Source organism: Anolis sagrei, chromosome 13 (assembly GCF_037176765.1).
Source record: "Anolis sagrei isolate rAnoSag1 chromosome 13, rAnoSag1.mat, whole genome shotgun sequence".
In the NCBI taxonomy this organism is placed as follows: Eukaryota; Metazoa; Chordata; class Lepidosauria; order Squamata; family Dactyloidae; genus Anolis; species Anolis sagrei.
Window position 1 is genome coordinate 4615003 of NC_090033.1, and position 22882 is coordinate 4637884.

The following is a 22882-nucleotide window of genomic DNA, read 5'->3' on the forward strand; positions in this document are numbered from 1 at the left end:
TCCTTTCTTCCTTCTTTCTTCCCTCTTTCCCTCTCTCCCTCTTTCTTCCCTCCTTCCTTCTGTCTTTCCTTCTCTTTTTCCTCCCTCCCTCTTTCTTTCCCTCCTTCTTTCCTCCCTCTCTCCCTCTTTCTCCTTCCTTCCCTCATTCCTCCTTCTCTATCTCCCTCTTTCTCCTTCCTTTCTTCTGTCCGTCTTTCCTTCCTTTTCTCTTTCCTCCCTCTTTCTCCTTCCTTCCTTTCCTCCCTCCCTCCCTCAATGGCAGTTTTCTAGTTTCTAACAGGCCTCACAACCTCTGAGGATGCCTGCCAAAGATGTGGGTGAAACGTCAGGAGAGAATACTTCTGGGACATTGCCAGACAGCCCAGAAAACTCTTAGATGTATTGTCGAAGGCTTTCATGGCCAGAATCACTGGGTTGTTGTAGGTTTTTTCGGGCTATATGGCCATGGTCTAGAGGCATTCTCTCCTGACGTTTCGCCTGCATCCATGGCAAGCATCCTCAGAGGTAGTGAGGTCTAACAGGCCTCACAACCTCTGAGCATGCCTGCCAAAGATGCAGGCGAAACGTCAGGAGAGAATGCCTCTAGAACATGGCCATATAGCTTGAAAAAACCTACAACAACTCAACTTTTAGCTGAATCCTTCCCTATTCATCAAACATTATCCAAAGTTTTAAAAATGACACACACTGAATAGAGGATTTGGACTGCTTTTATTAAAGCTTGTAAAGTAGGTGAGGGGCAGGGGAAGAGTGGAAAAATAAGATTTACACAAACACACATGTTTTTGCATTTGACACAATACGAAAACGAAGCAGCTGCATCTATCCAGTGTTCACATCGACCAGCCCAACAAGGAACGTCCCCAAATCGCCAACATTGTACTGTGGGTACGAGCAGTTTGCTCGGTGTTGAATGGTGCAGCAGCAGAAACACTCACGAAAAGGAGCGAGTCTTTCGTTGTAGGGTGTGAGACAACAACACACATCTTCCACAGTCTGTAAGGAGTGATAGGCATGTGCTTTAGGGTCAAGGCGGGGCAGGAAGGGCTTTTCTCAGACCTAAAATAAGCCACAAATGCACATAGTAGGGAAGTATTGGCTTTAGCTTATGAGAAAACATCATTGCATAGTATCCCGACCAACCCAGAAGCGGTGAGTGGGGAGATCGAGTTTGGAACGTCGGTGGACCATTTCCGCCTTTGTGGAACAGGGTTGGTCCAATGGGAACGGGGAAAGGAAATGAGAAGAAGCAAAAATCCCTCACTTATCTCGAGATTTCAGGGCCAAGAGGCTCTCAATTTCTATGTGAACCCTTTGTCGTTGGGTGGGTCACTCGTAACCCATGTGGAGACTCTGTACCTGAAGTGCCTACAGATTCAGGAGGGGGAGATGCCTTCAAGATCATGTTCCCGGCTCAGAAAGGAAACATTCAACATCGATTTAATATTGCATTTGGAATCATTAAAAATGGAGACGCGCTACCTAGCTTGAAAAGAAAGAAAGAGAGAGAGAAAAGACAACTGAGAGCAAATCCAAACATCACGGTGTTATCTTGACTGTGTCCTTTATCCTCTTTAGATGGGAAGGGATGAGCTTTTGTGTGAGAAAGAAGAATGAAATTTGCACAAGAAGACTCTTCTGGAAACCCTGATTTTGAATCTATGAGGGTTATCTAGAAAGTAAGTTTACAAGGCACGTAGCTCTCATGGGAGAAGTTGGTATCACTGCTGTGTAGCGAGAAGCCAGCAGAAGCGAACGAGCAGTGCCAGTCGTCAGTAGCTCATCCACTGGCATGGAGGTGATGGTTAGAGATGAGTATCCTCATTCTGTTTCCCTCCAAGTGCAAAGATTGCACTGTACGTGGGATATCCGGAAAGTAAGGTTACAAGGCACGTAGCTCTCACAGGGAATTTTTGCAATGGAAGTTGGTATCACTGCTGTGTAGCGAGAAGCCAGCAGAAGCAAACGAGCAGTGCCAGTCGTCAGTAGCTCATCCACTGGCATGGAGGTGATGGTTAGAGATGAGAATCCTCATTCCGTTTCCCTCCAAGTGCAAAGATTGCGCTGTACGAGGGATATCCGGAAAGTAAGGTTACAAGGAACATAACTCTTGCAGGGAATTTTTGCAACGGAAGTTGGTATCACTGCTGTGTAGTGAGAAGCCAGCAGAAGCGAACGAGCAGTGCCAGTCATCAGTAGCTCATCCACTGGCATGGAGGTGATGGTTAGAGATGAGCATCCTCATTCCGTTTCCCTCCAAGTGCGAAGTTCGCACTGTACAAGGGATATCCAGAAAGTAAGGTTACAAGGCATGTAGCTCTCACAGGGAATTTTCACAGGGGAAGTGGGTATCACTGCCATTTAGTGGGAAACCAATGGAAACGAACGAGCACCGGGATTGTGGTGCAGCTGGCTGAGTGTCAGCTGCATTAAAATCACTCGGACCAAAAGGTCTTGAGTTCGAAGCCGGCACAGGTTGGAGTGGGTTTCCAACCAATTGTGTGTAGCCTGTTGTCGACCTTTGCAACCCGAAAGACAGTTGCATCTGTCAAGTAGGAAAATTAGGTACCACCTTAAAAGTGTGGGGAGACTAAATAAACTGATTTATAAGACCAGCAAAGCATTCCAGCGGGGAAGCATGCGGGGAATGTGGAAGTGCTTCATCAGCGTCGCAGATGGACGAGGAAAGCGACAGCTCCCCTGTATGTCTGTATATGTTTGCATGTCAAAATTGGCAATGAATGTTTGCCATATATGTGTACATTGTAATCTGCCCTGAGTCCCCTGCGGGGTGAGAAGGGCGGAATATAAAAGCTGTAAATAAATAAATAGTTGTCAATAGTTCATCTGTAACCTTCACCACAATGCCAGTTGATGAGCCAGGTGATAGCACTGCTCATTCGCTTCCGCTAGCTCCCTGCTACCAACTTCCCCTGCAAAAATTCCCTGTGAGAGCTACGTGCCTTGTAACCTTACTTTCCAGATATCCCTCATACAGTGCAAACTTTGCACTTGGAGGGAAACGGAATGAGGATACTCATCTCTAACCTTCACTACAATGCCAGTTGATGAGCTACTGACGACTGGCACTGCTCGTTCGCTTCCGCTGGCTTCCCGCTACACAGCAGTGATACCAACTTCCCCCGCGAAAATTCCCTGTGAGAGCTACATGCCTTGTAACCTTACTTTCTGGATATCCCCTGTAAAGTGCAACCTCGCACTTGAAGAGAAACGGAATGAGGATGCTCATCTCTAACCTTCACCACAATGTCAGGTGATGAGCTACTGACGACTGGCACTGATCGTTCGCTTCCACTGGCTTCCTGCTACACAGCAGTGATACCAAGTTCCCCCACAGAAATTCCCTGCAAAAGCTATGTGCCTTGTAACCTTACTTTCCGGATATCCCTCATACAGTGCAAACTTTGCACTTGGAGGGAAACGGAATGAGGACACTCATCTCTAACCTTCACTACAATGCCAGTTGATGAGCTACTGACGACTGGCACTGATTGTTCGCTTCCGTTGGTTTCCCGCTACACAGCAGTGATACCAAGTTCCCCCACAGAAATTCCCTGCAAAAGCTACATGCCTTGTAACCTTACTTTCCAGATATCCCTCATACAGTGGAAACTTTGCACTTGGAGGGAAACGGAATGAGGATACTCATCTCTAACCTTCACTACAATGCCAGTTGATGAGCTACTGACGACTGGCACTGCTCGTTCGCTTCCGCTGGCTTCCCGCTACACAGTAGTGATACCAACTTCCCCCGCGAAAATTCCCTGTGAGAGCTACATGCCTTGTAACCTTACTTTCTGGATATCCCCTGTAAAGTGCAACCTCGCACTTGAAGAGAAACGGAATGAGGATGCTCATCTCTAACCTTCACCACAATGCCAGTTGATGAGCTACTGACGACTGGCACTGCTCGCTCGCTTCCGCTGGTTTCCCGCTAAACGGCAGTGATTCCAACTTCCCCTGTGAAAATTCCGTGAGAGCTATGTGCCTTGTAACCTTACTTTCCAGATATCCCCCATGCAGTGTGAACTTCTCACTTGAAGGGAAACGGAATGAGGATGCTCATCTCTAACCTTCACCACAATGCCAGCTGATGAGCTACTGACAACTGGCACGGCTTGTGATACTAACTTTCCCTGCGATACCTATTTCCCTTGTGAAAATTCCCTACAAGAGCTACGTGCATTGTCATAAAATCATAGTTGGAAGAGACCTTGTCGGCCATCCAGTCCAACCCCATTCTGCCAGAATGCAGGAAAATTGCATTCAAAGCATCCCTAACAGATGGCCACCATACTTAAAAGTCTCCAAAGAAGGAGCCTCCACCGCACTCTGGGACAGAGAGAGAGAGTTCCATTGCTGAATAGCTCTCAGTTAGGAAGTTTTTCCTCATGTTTTTTCATTTTTTCTGCCTAAGTAGAGCATCTTGCATTTGTCCCTGTTGAACTTCATTTTGTTAGTTTTGCTTACTCTATTGTATATGTATGTTTTGGTATGCAGCTTTCCCTTTACTCTATATTTCTTGGGGTTGTGGGAGGGGCTGCTGGCCACATGATCAGATCTGGGACTGCTCGGAGCACAGACTCCATTTTAGAACACAGACGCCATGCACCGATCACACCTGCTCTCCCCTCCCCGCTTGTTGGCATGAGCCCCTCCCCAGCTTCGCACGTTCTCCCTCACCTGTACCTGCGCATCACGCTGCCATGCGCCAAGCATGCCTGCTCTCTCCTCCCTGCTTGTTGGTGTGAGCCTCTCTCGGCCTCACACATTCTCCCTCGCCCATACATGCCCATCATACTGCCATGCACCAAGCACACCTGCTCTCCCCTCCCCGCTTGTTGGCGTGAGCCTCTCTCAGTTTCACACACTCTCCCTTGCCCGTGCATGCCCACCATGCCCACCATGCGCCAAGCACACCTGCTCTCCCCTCTCTGCTTGTTGGCATGAGCCTCTCTCAGCCTCACACACTCCCCCTTGCCCACACATGCGCACCATGCTACCATGCTCTAAGCACGCCTGCTCTCCCCTCCCCGCTTGTTGGTGTGAGCCCCTCCCCAGCCTTGCACGTTCTCCCTCGCCTGTACCTGCGCATCACCCTGCCATGCCCCAAGCATGCCTGCTCTCTCCTCCCCGCTTATTGGTGTGATCGTCTCTCACCCTTGCACTCTCCCTCCCCCATACATGCCCATCATACTGCCATATGCCAAGCACATCTGCTCTCCCCTCCTCACTTGTTGGCGTGGGCCTCTCTCAGCCTCACACACTCTACCTTACTCATAAATGCCCACCATGGTGCCATGTGCCAAGCACACCTGCTCTCCCCTCTCTGCTTGTTGGCGTGAGCCTCTCTCAGCCTCGCACGCTCTCCCTTGCCCTCACATGCGCACCACACTGCCATGCACAAAGCACGCCTGCTTTCTCCTCCTAGCTTGTTGGCATGAGCCTCTCTCCAGCCTTGCACGCTCTCTCTCGCCTGCACATACACACCATGCTGGCATGCACCAAGCACGCTTGCTCTCCCCTTCCTTCTTGTTGGCATGAGATCCTCTCCAGCCTCGCACTCTCCCTCACCCAGACATATGAACCACACTGCCATGTGCCAAGCACGCCTGCTCTCCCCTCCCTGCTTGAAGTCTCAGAAACAGCCCTCCCCTTGGCTGAGGGGCCGGCGTTTGGTGGATTCACTCTCTGTTTCCAAAAAGGAAGAGGACAGGCGGAGAGATCTTCAGCCTTCTCTGTCAAAGGGGTTCCTAAGATCATCTGAAACCCCCTTGCGACGCCCCCAAGGTTGGGAAATGCTGGGCTGGGGGTTCGTACCATCTCTAGGAAGAACCCCTATGTAAAGTATCTGTGCTTGGAGAGGCCAAAAGCTTTCCACCGGGGACAAAAACATGGCACTTTTGTGTTAACCTCAAGGGTCGGCGTTCACATTTCTTGGTTCTGTGCGAAGCCTCCGGGCCCACCAGACGGCTTCTTCTGCCCTTTCGTGGCTCTCTGCTGGAGATGGAAGTCACTATTTACAAATCCTGGGGCGCCACGTAGTCGTTTTTACACATTGCTGACTCTGGTCTCCGCGGAAAGGGTTGTGCTGGTGCTGGAGGTCATGAGCGATCGCTCCCTTCGGACGTAGCGGGGTTTCCGGACTGCAAGGAGAAGAGACCTGCTTTTGAGAAAAGCACTGGAAACAAATGTTTTCGCCATACATTGCAAAGACGTACCTGCTGGGACTACAACTCCCAGAATCCCCACAGTCTCCCCCAAAGAGTAGCCTATGCCTTGTTCTGCAAGAACTAAAATATGGTCCGCGGCCTCACCGTTACTACACCGTTGCAACAAGAGTGGCTGGTCCCTCAAAACCTTCTTATAGTGCCAAGGCTGATTAAATATGGTTTTCTGTTGACAAGCAGATGGTGACTGCTGGGTGGCGTGTGTTCTGTATCAAAAACTAGAGCTGATGTGGTCTACCCAATGGATTTTTTTGAATTCCATTGGGTAGACCATAAAATTCATAAAATTGCATTGGATAGACCACATATGTTCTGTATCAAAAACTAGAGCTAATTGGATGAGACTCTGGTTTTCGAAGTCACAACATGGCTTTTGGAGCAACCTGTTGACTTCTCCAAGTGAAGCGTTTACCAAATATGGGAGAAGTGTGTGTCCCGAGGTGGCACCCATGGAGAGAATGACACAGAACTGGGCCAAGTTTCATTGCTCCCCATCCACTGGAAGTGGGTCAGGGGAAAGCTTTAATGAATGCACTTTGTAAAGCTGACCCAAAACTGATTTGTTACCCTTTTGTTACTACTGTTGGAGCGTGCACCCTGTTCAAAGTGGTTCCTGGTCAAAATGGTCCCTTGTCGAAGTTGTCCCTGGTCAAGGTGGTCCCTGGTCAAAGTGGACCCTGGTCAAGTGGTCCCTGGTCAAGGTGGTCACTGGTGAAAGTGGATCCTGGTGAAAGTGGTCCCTGGTCAAAGTGGACCGTGGTCAAGGTGAACCCTGGTCAAAGTGGTCCCTGGTCAAGGTGAACCCTGGTCAAGGTGGACCCTGCTCAAAGTGGTCCCTGCTCAAAGTGGTCCCTGGTCACTGGTGAAAGTGGACCCTGGTGAAAGTGGACCCTGGTCAAGGTAAACCCTGGACAAAGTGGACCCTGGTCAAAGTGGTCCCTGGTCACTGGTCAAGGTGGACCCTGGTCAAAGTGGTCCCTGGTCAAAGTGGTCCCTGGTCACTGGTGAAAGTGGACCCTGGTGAAAGTGGACCCTGGTCAAGGTAAACCCTGGTCAAGGTGGACCCTGGTGAAAGTGGTCCCTGGTCACTGGTGAGAGTGGACCCTGGTGAAAGTGGACCCTGGTCAAGGTGAACTCTGGTCAAAGTGGTCCCTGCTCAACGTGGACCCTGGTCACTGGTGAAAGTGGACCCTGGTGAAAGTGGACCCTGGTCAAGGTGGACCCTGCTCAAAGTGGTCCCTGGTCACTGGTGAAAGTGGACCCTGGTGAAAGTAGACCCTGGTCAAGGTGGACCCTGCTCAAAGTGGTCCCTGGTCACTGGTGAAAGTGGACCCTGGTCAAAGTGGACCCTGGTCAAGGTGAACCCTGGTCAAGGTGGACCCTGGTGAAGTGGACCCTGGTCAAAGTTGTCCCTAGTCAAAATACTACATCATCATCATTATCAAGAGACCACACTTAGTGGGTGAAGAACCTCAGACTTTGCTGGGAAAAAAAATACTTTATGGAATAGGATTAGCCTTCAGATCCCTAAGTTATGTATAGGTAGTCTCTATGTTTAAAGAAGAATTTATGGTGCCATCGTTCCAGCGGAGAGGCCCATTTTCAATTCAGCAAGCCCATCTTTGGGCCACCTGGGAATCTCTAGAGATGGCCAGAGCCACAAACATTCGACACAGAGCCCGGCAGAGTCATCTTCCTTTTCCGGCAACTATAAAGATCCCTTACAACCTCAAAATCCATCTATTTTAAAGCATGTGTGTGTTTAACAAGCCAACTTGATGTTTATGGCCAGAGACAGGCCTGATTGGTATTGTCAATTCTGTGGATTCCAGGGTTTGGGGGATATCATTCAGAGAGTAATTTGGGGGATTTTTTTAACGACGGGAAAGATGATCAAGATGTCAAGAAAGACGACAAGAAGATGACGGAACTGGGTATGTATATTTTCTATTTTTTTTTAACACACACACTCTTCGATAACCGGATAATAAAGCTTAGTGTAAAAATACCCCCAAAACAAGATTCTTACCCGAAGAAGGAGGCGATAACATTGATGCCTGCAAAGACAGAGAGGAGATTAGGATGTCTCCAAGTAGCACGAGAGGAAGGAAAAATCAATAGGAATTCATATTCTCAGTGCAAATGGGAACCAATTCGAAATACAAATGGAAAAGCACTCTCTCGCACCAGAAAGACTGCTGACCGAAAAGTCGGCGGTTCAAATCCTCAGAGCGGGGTGAGCGTCCCTCCGTCAGCCCCAGCTTCTCATCCGGGGACATGAGAGGAGCCTCCCACAGGATGGTTTGAATCCGGGGAGCGGGGTGAGCTCCCGTCTGTCAGCCCCAGCTTCCCATGCAGGGACATGAGAGAAGCCTCCCACAGGATTGTAAAATATCCAGGCGTTCCGTGGGCAACGTCCTTGCAGACGGCCAATTCTCTCACACCAGAAGGACTGCTGACCAAAAGGTTGGCGGTTCGAATCCTGGGAGTGGGCTGAGCTTCCATCTGTCAGCCCCAACTTCCCATGCGGGGACATGAGAGAAGCCTCCCACAGGATTGTAAAATATCTAGGCGTCCTGTGGGCAAGGTCCTTGCAGACAGCCAATTCTCTCACACCAGGACTGCCGACCGAAAGGCCAGTGGTTTGAATCCGGGGAGTGGGGTGAACTCCCATCTGTCAGCCCCAGTTTCCCATTCAGGGATGAGAGAAAAGCCTCCCACAGGATGGTAAAATATTCGGGCGTCCCCTGGGCAACGTCCTTGTGGACAGCCTATTCTCTCATAACAGAAGGACTGCTGACCGAATGGTTGGCGGTTCAAATCCTCAGAGTGGGTGAGCTCCCATCTGTCAGCCCCAGTTTTCCATGCAGGGATGAGAGAAAAGCCTCCCACACGATGGTAAAATATTCGGGCATCTCCTGGGCAACGTCCTTGCGGACAGCCAATTCTCTCACATCAGAAGGACTGCTGACCCAAAGGTCGGCGGTTCGAATCCTGGGAGCAGGCTGAGCTTCCGTCTGGAAGCTCCAGCTTCCCATGCGGGGACATGAGTGAAGCCTCCCACAGGATGGTAAAATTTTTGGGCATCTCCTGGGCAACATCCTTGCGGACAGTCAATTCTCTCACACCAGAAGGACTACTGACCGAAAGGTCGGCGGTTCGAATCCCGGGAGTGGGCTGAGTTTCTGTCTGTAAGCTCCAACTTCCCATGCGGGGATGTGAGAGAAGCCTCCCACAGGATGGTAACACATCCGGGCGTCCCCTGGGCAACGTCCTTGCAGACGGCCAATTCTCTCACACCAAAAGGACTGCCGACCAAAAGGTTGGCAGTTTGAATCCGGGAAGCGGGGTGAGCTCCCGTCTGTGAGCCCCAACTTCCCATGCAGGAATGTGAGAGAAGCCTCCCACAGGATGGTAACATGTCCGAGCGTCCCTTAGGCAACGTCCTTGCAGACGGCCAATTCTCTCACACCAGAAGCGACTTGCAGTTGCTCAAGTCACTCCTAACACACACACACACAAACAAAAAAACAAACCCATTTCTATTCATATAAAACCTATTATTGGAAATATAATTTTTATACTTACTGATTCAGCAGACTGTACAACAGATCCTAAAGGAGTGAGGATGAAAAGTGGGAAAGTGTTAGTAGGTAGAGTGGTCCCTCTCAACCCATGGCATTTAAGTATGAGCTCAAACCCCCAAGTCACTATGCGGTAATCCGCTCCGAGTCCCTTGAAGAGAAGGGCAGAATATAAATAAAGAGTTGTTGTTATTGTTATTATTATTATTATTATTATTAAGTATTATATAGACCCAGCATTGCTTGGGTGTCATAGGGGATATGCCTGTCTACTTTCGCCCTTCTCCAGCTTTGAGTGTAGTGGTGGCTCCTTCTTCTACCAAAAACATTTTAGACCTTTGGTACTACCGAAGACACTTTACACATTTGGTACTACCGAAAACACTTCAGACATCTGGTACTACTGAAAACACATTCGACATTTGGTACTACCAAAAAAACCTTTAGACATTTGGTACTACCAAAAACTCTTTAGATATTTGGTACTACTGAAAACTCTTTAGACATTTGGTACTACCGAAAACACTTTAGACATTTGGTACTACCGAAAACACTTTAGACATTTGGTACTACCAAAAACTCTTTAGATATTTGGTACTACTGAAAACTCTTTAGACATTTGGTACTACCGAAAACACTTTAGACATTTGGTACTACCAAAAACTCTTTAGACATTTGGTACTACCGAAAACACTTTAGAAATTTGGTACTACCGAAAACACATTAGACATTTGGTACTACTGAAAACTCTTTAGACATGTGGTACTACCGAAAACACTTTAGATATTTGGTACTACTGAAAACTCTTTAGACATTTGGTACTACCGAAAACACATTAGACATTTGGTACTACCGAAAACACATTAGACATTTGGTACTACCGAAAACACATTAGACATTTGGTACTACTGAAAACACTTTAGACATTTGGTACTACCGAAAACACATTAGACATTTGGTACTACCGAAAACACTTTAGACATTTGGTACTACCGAAAACACTTTAGATATTTGGTACTACTGAAAACTCTTTAGACATTTGGTACTACCGAAAACACATTAGACATTTGGTACTACTGAAAACACTTTAGACATTTGGTACTACCAAAAACACTTTAGACATTTGGTACTACTGAAAACACATTCGACATTTGGTATTACCAAAAAAACCTTTAGACATTTGGTACTACCAAAAACTCTTTAGATATTTGGTACTACTGAAAACTCTTTAGACATTTGGTACTACCGAAAACACTTTAGACATTTGGTACTACCAAAAACTCTTTAGATATTTGGTACTACTGAAAACTCTTTAGACATTTGGTACTACCGAAAACACTTTAGACATTTGGTACTACCAAAAACACTTGAGACATTTGGTACTACCAAAAACACTTGAGACATTTGGTACTACCAAAAACACTTTAGACATTTGGTACTACCGAAAACACTTTAGACATTTGGTACTACCAAAAACTCTTTAGATATTTGGTACTACCAAAAACTCTTTAGATATTTGGTACTACCGAAAACACTTTAGAAATTTGGTACTACCGAAAACACATTAGACATTTGGTACTACTGAAAACTCTTTAGACATGTGGTACTACCGAAAACACTTTACACATTTGGTACTACCGAAAACACTTTAGACATTTGGTACTACCGAAAACACTTTAGAAATTTGGTACTACCGAAAACACTTTAGACATGTGGTACTACCGAAAACACTTTAGACATTTGATACTACCGAAAACAGTTTAGACATTTGGTACTACCAAAAACACTTTAGACATTTGGTACTACCAAAAACACTTTAGACATTTGGTACTACCGAAAATAATTTAGACATTTACATTGATAGATTAAGAAAGAGAACTCTCAGGAGGAGAAACGCACCTTTGCTTCTTCTATAGAAGAGATTTGGAAGTTTATTGGCACGTTTGAGGTAGAAAAAGGAAGCGACGCACAGGATGAGGAAGAGGCTGATCACGAAGGTCCCGAAGATGAGAGAAGCAGCTACTTCTGGTCCCCCTGTGAAGACGGAGGAGGAGAGAGAAAACAGACTACTGTATATACTCGAATATAAGCCCACCCGAATATAATCTGAGGCAACTAATTTGACCACAAACAACTGGGGAAGCGTATTGACTCGAGTATAAGTCAAGGGTGGGAAATGCAGCAGTTACGGGTCAATTTCAAAATGAAAATATAATGACATTAATTGAGGCATCCGGAGGTTAAATGTTTTGGAATATTTACATAAAATTGTAATTTAAGATAACTGTCCAACTCTGATTAAACCATTCTTCTAACCTTCATCCATGTAAATGTGCTTACAGATCCTTCCAATAATAATAAATAGTAAAATAATAAATATAATTATAGCAATAATAGAGTAAAATAATAAATGCAATAATATAGAGTAAAAAATAATAATAATGACAATAATAAAATTAAGTAATAAATGCAATAAAATTGTAATATAGTAAAATATAATAAATGTAATAGTAAAAAAGAGTAAAATAATAAATGTAATAAAATAATAATATAGTAAAATAATAATGTAATAATAATAAAATAGAGTAAAATAATAAATGTAATAAAATAATAAAAGTAAAAATAATAATAGAGTAAAATAATAACGTAATAATAATAAATAGAGTAAAATAATAAATGTAATAATAAAATAGAGTAACATAATAACGTAATAATAATAGAGTAAAATAATAAATGTAATAATAATAATAATAATAAACTTTATTTATACCCCACCACTATCTCCTCAAAGGGGACTTGGGGTGGCTAACATGAGGCCAAGCCCAGAATTACAGTACAAGAAAATAAAATAAATAATAACATCAAAATAAAATGCATAAAACAACAGAAAATGAAATAAACAGATGCAAAATAATGTGAAGAAATAAAATAAAAGCAGGGTGGGTGGGTCAAATAAATAGAGTAAAATAATAAATGTAATAATAATAAATAAAATAATATATGCAATAAAAATAAGAATAATAATAGAGTAAAATAATAAATGTAATAATAATAAATAAAATAATATATTCAATAAAAATAATAATAATAATAGAGTAAAATAATAAATGTAATAATAATAAATAAAATAATATATTCATTTAAATAAGAATAATAATAGAGTAAAATAATAAATGTAATAATAATAAATAAAATAATATATGCAATAAAAATAAGAATAATAATAGAGTAAAATAATAAATAACTTTGACTCGAGTATAAGCCGAGAGGGGCTTTTTCAGCCTGAAGAAAGGGCTATAAAACTTGGCTTACACTGCCCTATATATGGTAAATATTGGTATAAGGATACTCACCTACTCCAATTGTAACTGGGGTTATGGTACTAAAGTTTGTTTGGGAATTCATTCCTCTGGCAGCATCTATAAATGAACCAGGGGTGGTTGGAGAAAAGGAAATATATAGTTAAGAAGCAGCTGACCAAACTATAATTTTCGAGTCGGAATCAATCCTGCTTATCTATTTCTATCACTCTCTTTGCCCCATTATATCTTTGCTTAATGCCACATGGTGCAACGGGACTGGATAATATATTATCATACACCCTGGTGGTGCAGTGGGTTAAACCGCATAGCCGCTGAACTTGCTGACCAAAAGGTCAGCGGTTCGAATCCGGGGAGCGGCGGGAGCTCCTGCTGTTAGCCCCAGCTCCTGCCAACCTAGCAGTTCGAAAACATGCAAATGTGAGTAGATTGATAGGTACCGCTTCTGTGGGAAAGTAACGGCACTCCATGCAGTCATGGCCACATGGCCTTGGAGGTGTCTATGGACAACGCCGGCTCTTCGGCTTAGAAAGGGAGATAAGTACTAGAGTCCCAGAGTCGAACTCAACTTAACATCCCGGGGAAACGTTGACCTTTAGCTATCTTTGCTTAATGCCGGGGTCGGATAATATATCATCAAGCACCCCAAAAACTACCCTGTTGCATTAACCGTTTTACATACATATTTTACATATTGATAGTAAATATTTTTAGGACTAATGGGAGGCTAAACAAGCAAGTCCTTTGAACGACATACAACATTTTCAAACAGCGAATGCACTCCACTTCAGATGTACGCGGCTTCAAAACCCTTCAGAGGTAAATGGATTAGAAGTATCTGCAAATGAATACATAATCCTGGAAAACCAGCCTGTAAAGTAATCCGGTATTATGATCCCCTCATGCTTTCAAAACAAAGGAATGGGGGGAAGAGGGAAGGGAGGGAGACGAGACTTTCTCGCTCAAGATTATTTAGATCGCTATTATTTAGAGCTGTCTTCATAGACCTGTCAGCAGATTATGATAGTGTCAACCACTGCCTCCTCCTGAGAAAAATGTATAATATCACAAAGGACGGCCACCTCACCCACTCATAGGAAACCTGCTACAAAACAGGAGCTTTTTTTGTTGAGTCCCAGGTGGTGGAAACAGAAGAACGGCCTGCCTCAGGGGAGCGTGCTTGCTCCATCCATGTTCAACATCTACACAAATGACCAGCCACTGCCTGAAGGGACAGAGAGTTTCATCTATACTGATGATCATGCCATCACCGCTCAAGCAGGGAGCTTTGAAATGGTTGAACAGAAGCTTTAGGTGCTCTTATCGCCTATTGCACCATGAGCCAACCTTAAGAAATGAGTAAAAAGAACAGATATTACAACTGTATCACAACTCCCATCAGCTCTAACCATGGTGTCCAATGTCGAGCAATACAGGAATGGTAGTCTAGCATCTGGAAGGTCACATATAATGATTTGAGTATGACATAAGTGCTCTCGACCAGGAACCTACTGTTTCGGCAGTCCGTGAGGTTGTCAACGGGTGTTGCGGCGATAGTTTCATTCTCACATTTAATGCAGCTGCTGCTGCCATCTTCGTTCCACCGCCGGTAACAGCCTGTGAAATAGAAGTGGAAAAGAGAGAAGTTCCATCATCACCCGATAACAACAACAACGACAACACAGAGACAAAGGCTTCTCCTTTCATTTCTGGCTATGGAGGCAATACAGGCAAACATTCAATGCCTTGTTACAGTGGAATACAATGAAACACAAACACAGAGACAAAGGCAAAGGCTTCTCCTTTCATTTCTGGCTCAATTCCAGTTCTGGGGAAGGTGTTCATCTCCATTTCCAAGTTGAGGAGCCGGCGTTGTCCGTAGACACCTCCTGGTGGTGTGGCAGGCATGACTGCATGGAGCGACTTTTTGCCTTTCCTGACAAGGCAGTATCTATTAATCTACTCAACTTTGCATGTTTTCAAACTGCTAGGTTGGCAGGAACGAGGGCAAACACCCTGTCCCGTGGATTCAAACTGCCAACCTTCATGTCAGCAGCACAAGAGTTTAACACATTGTGCCACCACGGCCCCAAAGCCTCAAAGGGATGCCAGAGTGGCAAAAGAGGAGTGTCCTCTCTGCACACAATGCATGCCCAGGGTACAAGGCATGCCAAGAAGGGGCAGCTCTGGAGAAGGCCCTGTCTTGCATTCCCACTTGGAAAGATAGTAGGAGAGAGAGAAAAGCCTTTCCTGGTCTGCTAGATAGTTAAGTGGGATGGGAGTTATAGTCCAACAGTACTTCCTTTTTGAAAACCCAAATTGGCAACCCTCCTCCCTCGGGACAGGAAGGAAGGAAGAAAGGAAGATGGATAGAAGGAAAGAGGGAAGGAAGGAAGGAAAGAAGGGAAGACCAAAGCGTGGAACGGAAGGATGGATGGACGGAAGGGAGGGAAGGAAGGAAGGATGCAAGGAAGGAGAAAGAGGCAGGGAAGGAGGGAAAAAAGAGGGAAGGAAGGACCAAAAGGGAAGGAAGGAAGCAAGGAAGGAGAAAGAGGGAGAGAGAAGGGGGAGGAAAGAGGGAAGGATGGATGGAAGGACCAAAGGGTGGAATGGAAGTATGGGTGGATGGAAGGGGGGGAGGGATGGAAGGAAGGAGAAAGAGGCAGGGAAGGAGGGAGAATAGAGGGAAGGGAGGAAGGACCAAAGGGAAGGAAGAAAGCAAGGAAGGAAGCAAAGAAGGAAGGAAGGAGAAAGAGGGAGGGAAGGAAGGATCAATGGGAAGGAAGGAAGGAAGGGGAAAGAGAAAGAGGGAAGGAGGGAGGAAGAAGATAAGGAAGGAGAAAGGTGTAGAGAGGGAAGGAAGGAAGGAAGGAAGGAGAAAGAGGGAGGGAAGAAGGGATGAAAGAGGGAAGGAAGGAAGGACGAAAGATTGGAACGGATGGATGGATGAATGGAAGGAGAAAGGGGCAGGGAAGGAGGGAGAAAAGAGGGAGGGAAAGAATGACCAAAGGGAAGGAAGCAAGAAAGGGAGAAGAGAGAGGGAAGGACCAAAAGGAAGGAAGGAAAGAGAAAGAGGGAGGGAAGGAGGGAGGAAAGAGGGAAGGAAGGACCAAAGGGTGGAACGGAAGTATGGATGGATGGAAAGGAGGGAGGGAGGGGTGGAAGGAAGGAGAAAGAGGCAGGTAAGGACGGAGAAAAGAGGGAGGTAAGAAATTACCAAAGGAAAGGAAGGAAGCAAGGAAGGGGGAAGAAAGAGGGAAGGACCAAAGGGAAGGAAATAAGGAGAAAGAGGGAGGGAATGAGGGAGGAAAGAGAGAAGGAAGGAAGGACCAAAAGGAAGGAAGGAGGGGGGAGGAAGGAAGGGAAGGGAAAGAGAGAGGGGGAGGGAGGGAGGAAAGAGATGAGGAAGGAATGAAGGAAGGAGAAAGAGGGAGAGTGGAAAAGAGGGAAGGGAGGAGAAAGGGAGAGGGAGGGAGGAAAGAGGGAAGGAAGGACCAAAGGGTGGAAGGAAAGAAGGGAAGGAGGGAGGAAAGAGGAAAGGAAGTATGGAAGGGAGGGATTGAAGGAGGGGAGGAGAAAGAGGGAGATAAGGGAAGGAGGGAAGGAGGAAGGAAAGAGAGAAGGAAGGACCAAAAGGAAGGAAGGAGGGGGGAGGAAGGAAGGGAAGGGAAAGAGAGAGGGGGAGGGAGGGAGGAAAGAGATGAGGAAGGAATGAAGGAAGGAGAAAGAGGGAGAGTGGAAAAGAGGGAAGGGAGGAGAAAGGGAGAAGGAGGGAGGAAAGAGGGAAGGAAGGACCAAAGGTTGGAAGGGAAGTATGGAAGGAAAGAAGGGAAGGAGGGAGGAAAGAGGAAAGGAAGTATGGAAGGGAGGGATTGAAGGAGGGAAGGGGAAAGAGGGAGATAAGGGAAGGAGGGAAGAAAGAGAGAAGGAAGGAAGGACCAAAAGGAAGGAAGGAGGGGGGAGGAAGGAAGGGAAGGGAAAGAGAGAGGGGGAGGGAGGGAGGAAAGAGATGAGGAAGGAATGAAGGAAGGAGAAAGAGGGAGAGAGGAAAAGAGGGAAGGGAGGAGAAAGGGAGAGGGAGGGAGGAAAGAGGGAAGGAAGGACCAAAGGGTGGAAGGGAAGTATGGAAGGAAAGAAGGGAAGGAGGGAGGAAAGAGGAAAGGAAGTATGGAAGGGAGGGATTGAAGGAGGGAAGGAGAAAGAGGGAGATAAGGGAAGGAGGGAAGAAAGAGAGAAGGAAGGAAGGACCAAAAGGAAGGAAGGAGGGGGGAGGAAGGAAGGGAAGGGAAAGAGAGAGGGGGAGGGAGGGAGGAAAGAGATGAGGAAGGAATGAAGGAAGGAGAAAGAGGGAGAGAGGAAAAGAGGGAAGGGAGGAGAAAGGGAGAGGGAGGGAGGAAAGAGGGAAGGAAGGACCAAAGGGTGGAAGGGAAGTATGGAAGGAAAGAAGGGAAGGAGGGAGGAAAGAGGAAAGGAAGTATGGAAGGGAGGGATTGAAGGAGGGAAGGAGAAAGAGGGAGATAAGGGAAGGAGGAAGGAAAGAGAGAAGGAAGGAAGGACAGGATGTTGAGGGCCTGAGAAAAGAGCTTGGCTTTGCCCATACCTGCTCCCGAGCCTTGAGCCAAAGAGAGGGATCAATGTGTCCATAGGACACATGATGCGCGAGGCACCAAGTGGGAAACAGAAGCGGGGCATTCGATTCCCCTTGGTGACAAATTGCATCTGACGTTTAATCCAAACACAAAAACAGCCCGACTGGGGGGGGGGGGGGGGGGCACCGCTTTTCGACAGTATTTAAATATACTGAAGAGGTAGAACAAAACAAAGCCTTTCATAATAATAATAAATATATATATATAAATAAAACCCTGGCACTGAAGATTAATTTTTCAATACAGTTAAAAGGTTAACACCCAGCGCTCATTGGCAAGGCTTTCCCCCCTCCTGGCTCCATTTAGATTGCTTTGAACAAAAAGGCACATTAGTTATATTAGGGGGAAAGTGGCGTGGGGGGAGCCCCCGATTAGCCTTTCATCGTTTTTTGAAAAGGCAAGTCATTTCCCAATTTGAATGTTCTAACACAGTCTCCATTGTGTGCGCAGGACAGGCGTGGGCTGTTGCGAGATTGATTTTTGTCATCTCGGAGTTGTTGTTGCTGGGATATATAGTTCACCTACAATCAAAGAGCATTCTGAACTCCACCAATGATGGGATTGAACCAAACTTGGCACACAGAACTCCCACGACCAATGGAAAACACTGGAAGGGTTTGGTGGGCATTGACCTTGAGTTTTGGAGTTGTAGTTTACCTCCATCCCAAGAGCAATGTGGACCCAAAGAATGATGGATCTAGACTAAACTTGGCACAAACACTCAATATGCCCATCTGTGACATTTGGAAGTTGTTGTTGCTGGGATTTATAGTTCACCTACAATCAAAGAGCATTCTGAACTCCACCAATGATGGGATTGAACCAAACTTGGCACACAGAACTCCCACGACCAATGGAAAACACTGGAAGGGTTTGGTGGGCATTGACCTTGAGTTTTGGAGTTGTAGTTTACCTCCATCCCAAGAGCAATGTGGGCTCAAAGAATGATGGATCTAGACCAAACTTGGCACAAATACTCAATATGCCCATCTGTGACACTTGGAAGTTGTTGTTGTTGGGATTTATAGTTCACCCACAATCAAAGAGCATTCTGAACTCCACCAATGATGGAATTGAACCAAACTTGGCACACAGAACTCCCATGGCCAACAGAAAACCCTGGCACAAAGAACTCCCATGACCAACAGAAAACCCTGGAAGGGTTTGGTGGGCATTGACCTTGAGTTTTGGAGTTGTAGTTTGCCAACATCCAGAGAGCACTGTGGACTCAAACAATGATGGATCTAGACCAAACTTGGCACAAATACTCAAAATGCTCAATGTGAGCACTGGTGGAGTGTGAGGGTGAGGGGAAGAAAGAAAAAGAAGGGCGAGGAGAAGGGTGGGTGGGGAAAGAAAGAAAAAAAGGAAAGAAGGGTGGAAGGAAGGGCAGGGAAAAGAAAGGAAAAGAAGAGAAAGGAGAAGGGAGGGTGGAGGAAAGAGAAAAAGAAGGGAAGATGGGAGGAAGGAAGGGCAGGGGAAAGAAAGAAAAAGAAGAGAAAGGAGAAGAGAGGAAGGGAGGGTGAGGGAAGAGAAAGAAAAAGAAGGGAAAGGAGAAGAGAGGAAGGGAGGGTGGGGGGAGAGAAAGAAAAAGAAGGTAAAGGAGAAGTGGGAAAGGAAGGGTGGGGGAAAGAAAGAAAAAGAAGGGAAAGGATAAGGGAAGGACAAGGGAAAGAAAGAAAAAAGAAGGGAAAGGAGAAAGGAGGGCGGGGAAAGAAAGAAAAAAGAAGGGAAAGGAGTAGGGAGGTAGGGAGGGTGAGGGGAAGAAAGAAAAACAAGGGAAAGGAGAAGGAGGATGGGGAAAGAAAGAAAAAAGAAGAGAAAGGGGAAGGGGGGGGGTGAGGGGAAGAAAGAAAAAGAAGGGAAAGGAGAAGGGAAGAAGGAGGATGGGGAAGGAAAGAAAAAGAAGGTAAAGGAGGAGAAGAAGGGAGGGTGGGGGAAGAGAAAGAAAAAGAAGGGAAAGGAAAAGGGGAAAAGGAAGGAGGGGAAAAGAAAGAAAAAGAGAGGAAAGGAGAAGGGAGGGTGGGGAAAAGAAAAAAAGGGAAAGAAAGGAGGAAGGGCTGGGGGAAAAAAGAAAAAGAAGCAAAAGTAGAAGGGAGAGAGGGAAGGTGGGGGAAGAAAGAAAAAGAAGGGAAATGAGAAGGGAGGAAGGGGGGTGGGAAAAGAAAGAAAAAAGGGAAAGAAGGGAGGAAGGATGGGAGAAAGAAAGAAAAAGAAGGGAAAGGAAAAGGGAAGAAGGGAGGACAGGGGAAAGAAAGAAAAAGAAGGGCAAGGAGAAGGAAGACAGGCCTACCTGGACTGCATTGGTTGCTGGCAAGACAGGTGGTATTGGCCTCCATCGCGTCCATGCAGCATTCTAGCTCAGATTCCTACAGAAGTGGGAGGAAGACTACAGTCAAAGAAGATAATGATCAGAGTAATAAAAATGCAAGTGAACCCTTGTATCCATGGATTCAACTATCCATGGTTGGAAAATATTTTCTAAAATCCAAAACAGACCTTGATTTTGCCATTTTAAATAAGGGATTCCATCTTATTATACTACGGTATATAATGACATTGGAGAACCAATTTCTGTTACAACATGTTATAGAACTCCAATATGCTGATGATAATGTAGTCTGTGCGCATTCAGAAGAAGACCTCCACGCCACTCTATGGAATATTACAGCCCAAAGCTCCATACTTCCTTCTCTCATGGACTACAGCATATATATATGTATATGTGTGTGTATATATTTGTGTATATGTGATTTTGTGCAGGTGTTGAGCTCTGCAAGTGCGGCATTCTTCCGAATGAAGCAGAGAGTGTTTGAGGATGGGGCCCAGTCTGTGTATGTGTTTTGTGTGTGTGTGTATATATGTATATATGTGTGTATATATTTGTGTATATCTGTATATATGTGGTTTTGCACAGGTGTTGAGCTCTGCGAGTGCAGCATTCTTCCGATTGAAGTAGAGATTGTTTGAAGATGGGGACATCTGTAGGGGGACCAAGGTGCTTCTTGATAAAGGTACTGCCCTCCAAATCCTGTTCTACATCTGCAAAACTTGGACTGTCTATAGATGTCACACTCAACTCTTGGCACGAATGGAGGGTGTGTGCTGAGCTCTGCGACTGCAGCATTCTTCCGATTGAAGTAGAGATTGTTTGAGGATGGGAACATCTGTAGGAAGACCAAGGTGCTTCTTGATAAAGGTACTGCCCTCCAAATCCTGTTCTACATCTGCAAAACTTGGACTGTCTATAGATGTCACACTCAACTCTTGGCACGAATGGAGGGTGTGTGTTGAGCTCTGCGACTGCAGCATTCTTCCGAATGAAGTAGAGATTGTTTGAGGATGGGAACATCTGTAGGGGGACCAAGGTGCTTCTTTATAAAGGTACTGCCCTCGCAATCCTGTTCTACGTCTGCAAAACATGAACTGTCTATAGATGTCACACTCAACTTCTGGCACGAATGGAGGGCATGTGTTGAGCTCTGCGAGTGCAGCATTCTTCTGAATGAAGCAGAGAGTGTTTGAGGATTGGAACATCTGTAGGAAGACCAAGGTGCTTCTTTATAAAGGTACTGCCCTCCAAATCCTGTTCTACGTCTGCAAAACTTGGACTGTCTATAGATGTCACACTCAACTCTTGGCATGAATGGAGGGTGTGTGTTGAGCTCTGCGACTGCAGCATTCTTCCGAATGAAGTAGAGATTGTTTGAGGATGGGAACATCTGTAGGGGGACCAAGGTGCTTCTTTATAAAGGTACTGCCCTCGCAATCCTGTTCTACGTCTGCAAAACATGAACTGTCTATAGATGTCACACTCAACTTCTGGCACGAATGGAGGGCAAACGGAAGAAACGTGGCAAGAGGAAGAAGGTGCATCAAGTCAATCCTGACTGGGACCACCTTCCACCTGGAAACTGATGCCCTCACTGTGAGGTCGAACATTACCCCACCCCCCAATAAAAGATAGTAACTTATAGTTTTGCTAAGGACAAGGACATCAGACTGGATAATAAGGGTTAAGCCTTGGTCAATTGGCCAAGACACTAACAACAACAAGGACCCTTCCATGTCAAATAGTGTGTACATTTAATCAAGGTTTTATGTCCTATGTTTCATATATAGCAGAAGGTAACACATTTATTGCTGAGAAACCACCTCCCTTTACACTTATGTACTGTCTTGAACTTTTATGGGACCTTTCTTCCTTCTGAAGGACTCTTAGAAACTTTTTGGAAACTTTACCTTTTCAAGCCCCATGAACCTCTCCCTAGTCCCATGGGCTCTCAAAATGGCTTTTTGAATTCCCAATGGACTTTGGTGGGTGAGTGGAAGTGGAGATGGGCTCTTTCTCTTTATATGAATGTACCCTTTGATTCCCTCTGATGCCTCCCCTTCCCATCCTATATAATATATAATGTATAAAAAATGATATGCCACTCTCTGTGACCCCAGGAAGGGAGGTAATCTCCTGATTGAAAAGAACCTTGACAAAAGACACTTTGGCATGGACAATACAATGGGCACCAATCTCGGGTCTCAGAGTCTGGCCGCTCGAGGGGATGTGACCACTTGGCATAGATCAGTGGTTCTCAACCTGGGGGTCGGGACCCCTGGAGGGGTCGCGAGGGGGTGTCAGAGGGGTCGCCAAAGACCACCACAGACAGTATTTTCTGTTGGTCATGGGAGTTCTGTGTGGGAAGTTTGGTCTAATTCTATCATTGGTGGGCTTCTGAATGCTCTTTGGTTGTAGGTGAACTACAAATCCCAGCAACTACAACTCCCAAATGTCAAGGTCTATTTTCCCTCGAACTTCACCAGTGTTCACATTTGGGCATATTGAATATTCATGCCAAGTTGGATCCAGATCCATCATTGTTTGAATCCACAGTGCTCTCTGGGTGTAGGCAAACTACAACTCCCAAACTCAAGGTCAATGCCCACCAAACCCTTCTAGTAATTTCCAGTGGTCATGGGAGTTCTGTGTGCCAAGTTTGGTCCAATTCCATCGTTGGTAGAGTTCAGAATGCTGTTTGAATGTAGGTGAACTATAAATCCCAGCAACTACAACTCCCAAATGA

At 45.7% G+C, this 22882-nt stretch overlaps 1 protein-coding gene across 1 annotated transcript; it reads right to left on the reverse strand.

Moving 5' to 3' along the window:
• Window positions 1-692: 692 nt before the first annotated feature.
• On the reverse strand, window positions 693-20194 carry C13H1orf159 (chromosome 13 C1orf159 homolog). Its single transcript, XM_060758980.2, has 7 exons — window positions 20098-20194; window positions 14668-14772; window positions 13189-13254; window positions 11735-11869; window positions 9840-9865; window positions 8281-8308; window positions 693-6167 (listed from the first exon to the last, which is right to left on the reverse strand). The coding sequence occupies exons 1-7, from the start codon at window positions 20150-20152 to the stop codon at window positions 6073-6075; spliced, it is 510 nt and encodes a 169-aa protein (XP_060614963.1). The 5' UTR covers window positions 20153-20194; the 3' UTR covers window positions 693-6072.
• Between the last annotated feature and the right edge of the window lie 2688 nt (window positions 20195-22882).